The 8,244-nt window shown below is 41.2% G+C and overlaps 1 protein-coding gene across 2 annotated transcripts; it reads left to right on the top strand.

Moving 5' to 3' along the window:
- Positions 1-250: 250 nt before the first annotated feature.
- On the top strand, positions 251-7,652 carry LOC148022092 (protein Brevis radix-like 1). Of its 2 annotated transcripts, none has more exons than XM_087697718.1 (5): positions 251-382; positions 3,292-3,737; positions 4,429-4,561; positions 5,520-6,043; positions 7,411-7,652. In XM_087697718.1, the coding sequence occupies exons 1-5, from the start codon at positions 326-328 to the stop codon at positions 7,487-7,489; spliced, it is 1,239 nt and encodes a 412-aa protein (XP_087553844.1). In that variant the 5' UTR covers positions 251-325; the 3' UTR covers positions 7,490-7,652. The 2 variants fall into 2 exon arrangements, with proteins under 2 accessions (XP_087553844.1, XP_087553843.1); XM_087697717.1 differs by lacking the exon at positions 251-382 and adding an exon at positions 1,718-2,263.
- Positions 7,653-8,244: the final 592 nt, after the last annotated feature.

The raw sequence follows: 8,244 nt of genomic DNA, 5'->3' as shown, positions 1-8,244 counted from the left end.
TAACGCACCGTGGGAAAACCCCCTTACTGAAAATCTGGGGTTCTTTTCTGGTTTGCAATCCATGGGAGCCTAAATCTTGGCTCTCGGAGTTGGGGCATGGGAATGCATGTGAGCACACGCTCTCTTCTCTCTTGTGATCACACGCTGTCTTCTCTCTTCTAAGTTCTCCGCTCTCTCTCTCTCTCTCTCTCTCTTCTTTTCTTTCAAGCTCCCTCTTCTCTCTCTTCTCTCCTCTTTCCTTTTCATCTCTCTCTGCTTTCCAAATTTCTCCTCCTCTGAGCTCTCTCTCTCTCTCTCTCATGGTGTCTGACACGGATCAGAGCGCATGGGGCATTTTGTACATGCGACAAGCAATGCCTCTTCTCTGCAATCTACCACCAAGGTATAATGCCCCCACCCCCACCCGCTTTCCTTCCTCCACAAAAGGAAAAGAAAGAAAAAGACGATGAGGGTCCAGACTCCAGACTGATGAGCTCTGCTTCTTGCCGCTTCTCCTTCGTCTTGCCTCACTCTCTCTTCCACCCTTTGTTCTCTTGCGCAGCAGCACATCCTTACAAAACAGAGGAGGAACAGCAGAAACAAATGCTTCCAGCTGCCCTCCCTCTGGTTTCTGCAGAAGAGAGAGAGAGAGAGAGAGAGAGCGCACCATCAGATGCTTTTTTACCCTTTCTATTTTGACATTTGTATCTATTTTGGGTCCTTTACCTAACCACCCATCTGTGAATTTTGCCACATAAATGCTCACAATTTGGCTTCTCTGCAAGGACAAAATGAGCAAGCAAACACACACACACACAACAAAAACCTTTTCTCTGTCATTTGGTTCTCTACATGATAAATCTATGGTGTGGGCTCATTTCTGTGGTACACATTGTTCAGACAAGGTTGCCTTTCTGTGGTTTAGTCAAAATCTGCAAGCCCATTTGCATATTAAACAGAAGAAAACATGCCAAATGAAGGAGAGGCTGGGGTTACTAACTAAGGCTAAAGAGGGACCACTCACCATCTGTCCACACAATGAACGATTGCTTGTTTGCATTGTGCTTTTCTAAATTGGATTGTCCTTAATCTCATAATTAGCTAGCTCCATCTTAGAACCTAAGGAGATGAAGATTCCCTAAATTCTTCTCTTGGTAATAAACCTTAAATTTTAGTACACACTATCTTGTGTGACCGGCCAGGATTGCTATTGCGTTTTGAGCGGTGTGAATCATTGCGAAGCTCAACACATTACCCACATAACCAAGGGTAAACAATGAGATGCTAACAAAGGTAAACAATGAGATGCTGCCAACTTTCTCTCTTTGCACCCTTGCTCCTGAAAACTGAGGCTAGAAGTCTACGACCCTACCTCTAAGATACCAACTTCTCTCACACAACCACCTATTTTTGTGTAACCTCTAGATAGCAACATCTCTTAGACATAACCACCTACTTGCCTGTCCAGATATCTCTTAGACATAACCACCTACTTGCCTGTAAAATCTGGACAGTTGAATAAGACTTGACCAATGACTAGATAGGATTTTACAGTTGAATAAGACTTGAACAATGACTAGGACAAGCTAAGTGACCAATGACTAGATAGGATTTTACAGCTGAATAAGACTTGAACAATGACTAGAAAGCTTGTTGTCCTATATTGTACAAAGCTGCAAACCAAAGCCATTGGATGCAAGCCTATTTCAATGCATGCAGCCTATGTGTACCAGCTATAGAAGACCTACCGAACCTTAGTAACAAAGCCTTCTAATGACTTGTGTCCCATCCCATCCCATATTATTTACCCAATTTCACAATGAAGGAATTATTGTGGGAAGTTGTCTACAGCTTCTTGTAACATTAGTATCTGTGTACCACCTACATAAGACAACCATCCTTAGTAAACAAAGTCTTATGATGACTTGTGTTCCATTCCATTAGATTTGCGCGAACCCAGTATTAGATAGTCTTCCCTCTCCCATCAGTAAGATACCCCTCTTTTCCCCACAATTTCTCCATGGTCTCTGTCCTTTACCAAGAACACACGGTACTGGCATGCAATTTTCTTGTTACACGCAAGCTTGACGCTTTTAAGAGTCTTTCATATCTGGAATTCTATCTGAGAGACTGTGGTGTCCTGTCTGTCCCATTGTAACTCGCGAGTATGCTGGGCTGTATTGCCCGCTCCAAGCATGGCGGCTCCGTGGAAGGTTCCATAGATGAGGATGATATCCCCAAGTCCCCTGCAACCAGAGAAACCATAAGGTCTCTTACAAATCAGGTAATGCCACTTGCCCCCGCCCCCAAGATTTTAATTAAATGGTGTGGCCAATGATTGATAAAGCAAGCCCTCCTGGAAGGTCATGCTATCATAGATTACAAAGAATTCATGGTCTCAGATTGTTGCGATGATGATAAAACGAGGCCTTGCTGTCTAATTGTGTCACTGATGCAATGATGATCAAACAAGCCCTCGCTTTCTGTTCATAGCCCTTCTTTTGTTGATAATGACGGCAAACGAATGCTTGCCTTAGAAGGTTGCAATCAGGATAAAAACAAGCCTTCGCTTGGTTATTTAAGACTTCGTAGTCCTTATCCTGCTTATAATCGCAAGAAGTTTTTGCCATGGAAAGGAAAAGGACTTTTCCCCTTGTTTTTCCCCATAGTGTTCAACATCATGAGCTTCTGCAAAGGAGGAAACACATACCTAGCTAGGTGCAGTTGGTGGCAGGGGGACTGCCAGTCCCCACCCGGGGTGGGCAACCCCCTGCCGCACCTAGCTAGTTATGCAGTTCCTCCCTCATAGAAGCTCAAATTTACGTTGTCATAATTCACAATGTGGTTATTATAGTGGGAATTTCTGTAAACTTGTGTTAATTCAGGCAGACTAATCGTTGTCTCACACTATTGCAATGATGACAAAACAATCCCTTGCTGCTTTTTCATGAGTTCATAGCCCTTTTCTGCTATAATAATCATAACAAACAAACAGTTGCTTCACAGGGATGCAACGATGATAAAACAAGCCTTGCTATTTTTTCATAGCCCTCTTTCTGCTCATCCTGATGATAAATCGTCTAAGCCTTTGAAGTTTGCTCATAGTCCTTTTCTGCTAATTCTATAGATGGGTTAACATCAGGACAATTCCCATTTCAGCTAAACATCCATCTTTTGCTGTTCATCATGATGATAAATTGTCTAAGCCCTTGCAGTTTGCTCATAGTCCCTTTCTGCTAAGCATGTAGATGGGTCAACATCAGGACAATCCCTATTTCAGCTAAACTTTCATCTTTTGCTTCCCCTCTGTAGCTCAAAGGAATGGCCATCAAGTTCTCTGCTGGAGCATATCGACACTGCAAGCCATGTGCCTCTGCAGACTTTCAACAAGGCCATTGTATTGATTCCATGGATATTACAGATGCATCTTCTGAAGTTTCCAGCTCTAATACACACAGCTTGGGGCCTTTCTTCTCAACCCCTCCGCAGAATTTCCAGACTCCTGGGAGACATGCCAATCGAAGTAACAGTGGCTATGGTGCCACCTCTGTCAATGGCAGGGGACCTTCATGCAAGGTCCAAGAGTCAGACAGAGTGGGGGACTCTGGCTCTCAAAACGGCTCCAAGTCAGAGTATGAAGGTGGAACAACAGAGGATGAATCAGAGAAAGAGTGGGTTGCCCAAGTAGAGCCTGGGGTTTTGATCACCTTTGTCACCTTGTCTGATGGTAGAAACGACCTCAAAAGAATAAGATTCAGGTCAGTTAAGATCATTTTTTCGTGTTTTCATTGGGTATGAATGTGTGCAGTTCAGAAGGGATGTGTGCTACGTCAATTTTTTTGCTTAATTTCAAGCAAGCATCACTATGACTGATTATGCACATTTCATCAGGCTTTATATAAGACTGATCCAATGAGGTGAAGATTATGGCAAGATGTGTTCATCTTTTAGTGCAAGCAATGGCACAGCTTATCATCTTTCTGCACCTAGGAGTTAGAATGTCCATTTATCATTGGTGAAATTCTATGATTATTACAGTAAACTTCAGTCCTTTTCCTCTAGAGAGTGACAGTTATTTAGGATACGCAGAGTCTGTTCACTTGTCCAATCAGTTGTATTACGAACACATTGATACTGTGCTCTTGAAGGAAGTGGGTGGGAGTTATGTGCATACATAAGCAAAATCAATCATGTGCATAGTAGTGCAAGTCTGTTAAAGAAAAAGAGAAAAGGGGGGTGGGGGTGTTTGTGTTGTGAAATCAGATGAGTGGGAACTTGAACACCAACTGACTGTTAACATGCAAGTTATTGATAACATCGTTGATAACAAGAAGGCTAGCAATTTAAAATTCAGGTTCAAGCCAATGGTGGTTGTGCGCCCACACATTTGCTTGTTTATGAACACTACTGTTTAGACTGATGTATTCTAGCAGTGACCATTTTTTGCAGCCGAGAGATGTTCAACAAGTGGCAGGCACAGCAATGGTGGGCAGAAAACTGCGACAAAGTGCATGAGCTGTTCAATGTGCCCAAGTTCAGCAAGCTTTCAGGGTCATTGCCTACATCTATAAAGTCTGAGGAGGTATTGCTTACATCATTCTTCTCAAAGGGGGCTTCTGTATGCGATATATTGTGCTACTGAGTTCTTCACATTAAGTAATCATAATTTGTGTCTGGCCCACCTCCAAGCCCTCTCTCTTATTATAGAACCCAAAATAACCTTATCTTTAGAGGATGGTAGCCTTGAGCTGCTTTTCTCTGGATATCTATGACAGCTAGAATGGTGATGGTGTTGTCTCAATTTGGAAGCTACCTTTACATGCTATTTCTGCATCGTATCTGTACTGTCTGCACGATATGACAGGACCTTTACAAGCTTGCTGCACCTGTGGTTTTCTCATGCATGTTTGATGCTCTGCATTGTTTCTCCAATTTATACATCATGGCCTAACCTGTGTCCATATGAATCAGAAACACTATCCATTTGTATTGCATGAAGCACCAAGTAGAATCCCAATTCACGGTAGGTGTGCAGCTATTTGTTTTGGCAATGCATGCCTGTGTGTGTGATAGAGACCCCAGTTCTACAGATAAGATGAAGTAGCCCAAGGATAGAAGTTCATCAGGGAAAGAGACATAATTACCCTGAAGAAATCATCCCTCAAGTAATTGAAGTCAGTATTCGGAATGGTTGACTTTTAAGGGCGACATGATTCCATAGTTACCTGCTTTGATGTTTAAGCAGCCTTATGGCTCCTTGTTCCTGATTGTGATGTTTGCTCGGTGTAGCTGATATCAATGCCATCTACTGCGTGATCTATGTGTCTCCACATGTTGTGCACCTGCACATGTAGTTATGAATGTGCGCGCGAGCACGCATGCTCATGTGCATGTGTGCGCTTAGCAGATAGACCGAGATTAATTGATTTTCTGGGTTTATCCAAAAAGAAGAGTTAGTTTGTGTAGGTACCATGCAACAGTACAAATTTACGTGCATTGTGATGTTTGTGAACATGACTGGTTACCGGTATTTGTTGTAGCTAAAAGATGCACTAGGAGGAGTGCAGAGTGACAATGTGCAAAGCTCAGAAGGGGACAGGAAGCAGTCAAGTCAGAGGCACCGCCACCAGCATCATCATCACTCTAATGAAGAGCAACACGCAGAACCTCAGCATCATCATCATCAGCACCATGGTCATCACCACCTTCACCACCACCATCGTCACCATCATCACAGGAGGCCGAGGTCAATGTTGAATGGTGATAATCATTTGAGTGGAATGCAAGAGTCAATGAGCACAGTGGAGGCAAGGCAGGAGCTCACAACAAGAGGCAATGAGGGGATAAGCTGCTTGGCATCAGAGTGGGAAGGCCGTGAGGGGAGGCGTGGCAATGGGGAAGATGGGCAAGAGGAAGAGGATGAGGGTGATGCAAGCCATGGGAACAGCAGCTGCAGCAATAACAACAGCAGCAATGAGTGGGTGGAAGAAGATGAACCTGGTGTGTACATCACCCTCAGATCCTCACTCCAAGGTACAAGGGAGCTGAAGCGAGTACGATTCAGGTACCCATTCTGCACCCAACCTATAGTTCCTCAAGCAGGATAAAATTATTTCTAGGTTTTTTGTTTTTGGGTTTGGGGGAAACTGGGGATCTTGTAGGAATTCTTCAGATTATGGGACTACTTGGTTTGTTTACAAGAAAACATGAAACTGACCAAGTAATGAAACTACAATTGCCTGCCATAGACATATGTTAAATTTTAGATGTATTTGCATACATGTATACTATCAAGCCTTATAAACATAAGTGGAGTCCTGATCAAGAATAAAAGACAAGGCAAGGTTTAATGTTAATTTTGGCTACATTGTCTAGATGTTTTTCTAAGTATAGAAGATCATCAACATGAGTGACCAAGATTGATTTGAGGAAAGAAAGGAAGAGAACAAATTTGCTTGCCTTTCCAATGCTTGAGAGTGAAATCTATAGGTCAAAGCTTCCATGTACACTTGGTGATAAAATTATCTTAGCCTTCATCAATTTTATGTCTCTCCTTATTAAATTATTTGAGACAAAATGTAGCAATATCTTCTCCAAATTGAGAGAGAGAGAGAGAGATGGAATCACACATATGCCATGATGATGGTTCTCACTATTCTGAGTTTAACATGCAAATGCTATACAAGGAGCTTCAAGTATCTTACTTTCCATGTGAATTGTTGCAATATCAAGCTATCTCTTGCTTTGTAATTACTTTTTAACCCAACCTACTGGATGCTCGATATTGTAATTTGACGAAATACCAGCTAGTGGACATAATAAAGAATAGGTATTGTTCAACTCACTTGACCACCTTTGATTCCAAGGAAAGGCACGCAAGATGATGATGCAACTTGTACTTTTGCCCAATACCACTAAGAGGAACAGCTCTACAATAATACTAGCTCTAGTAGGATGATGAGTGTTCATATTATGGGTTGGCAAGGCCTAAGTACATCCATGCTCATGAAATGGTGCCCTTGCTTTGCATAGTGTAACACTTGGTATGATTGTCCTACACTATAAGCAAAATTAAGGCTTCTTATTATATAGCTTCATAGTTGTATTACTTTTGTTTGCAAGATATTGACATGAGTAGGCCAATGCTCATACACTTCGGGGCATGTACTTAGAGTGAGTCATATCTTCCTAACATATGATTGGTTGCATAAGGATATCTACACCTTATGGTATTGTCCTTGCATTTTAGATGGTTTAAACTTGAGTGCATCTTCCCTAAGCAAGGACCATTATGAATAGCCTAGGGACAATTGTATACATTTCATTATAAAGTAGAAGAACTTTGTTCGCAACAATGATGCTTGTCTTGTTGTCAAATGTATTGAAAAGCATCTTCTTTGCTAATAAGATCATTCATGCTCTTTGTTCCAGTCGAGAGAAATTCTCAGAGATTCAAGCAAGGCTTTGGTGGGAGGAGAATCGGGTAAGGATTTATGAACAATATCTTTAATGCATTTTATTGGATAGGTTTGACTTCTAGGATACCTTGTATCATTCTTAGAATACCTTCAAAACTTTCATTAAAGGAACACCCTTTTAATAAATATTCAACGAGATGATTCTATGTATAGCTTGTACAATATCAAATAAATATTTATTTCTTATGAATATTCTCATTATGTGTTCTTGTGTATTAAATGTGTGGATATTTGAACATACTCTTTATGTGTCTTGAGAATTATATGCTTTCCACATCCATTGGACCATCTTTCACATATTATTTGCCTAGTAGAATTGATTTGTGGAGCCCCCTTTAAAAGACTTGTGCCATTACTCCAACTATAATGAAGTTTGTATGATGGGATAACTCTTGGTACTCTTTTATGCAATTTCACAATAAGCACTACGCTTTTGGTTTGGAGTTGTACTAGCTTTTTCTTCTTGATCTCTTGAAGGGAATCAAATCATTGGCTAAAATTGATCAAAATCTATGGAAAGTGTGAAAAGCATTTTAATCATTGTTTGTTAGCTTCATTTCACAAAAAAAGAGGGACCATGGACATTATCATAATATCTAAGTTAATTTTTTGGCTTCATTGAATTTGATCCTATCAACTTGCGAAGTTTTTATCTCTATATGCCTTCATGGTTTGATTTCCCCACAATTGTCTAAATGGTCACTTGGCTCTATCCTTTTGCTTTTGTATTGGATGGGTATGACTTAAAGTATCAACTTCAATGAATTGCATGAGAGCTTGTCTTCCA

The sequence above is a fragment of the Lygodium microphyllum genome, chromosome 17, assembly GCF_053477565.2.
Source record: "Lygodium microphyllum isolate KBCC chromosome 17, Lygodium_microphyllum_v1.1.10, whole genome shotgun sequence".
Classification (NCBI taxonomy): Eukaryota; Viridiplantae; Streptophyta; class Polypodiopsida; order Schizaeales; family Lygodiaceae; genus Lygodium; species Lygodium microphyllum.
Note: the sequence above shows the minus strand (reverse complement) of the source record. Positions and strands in the feature narration are given on the sequence as shown.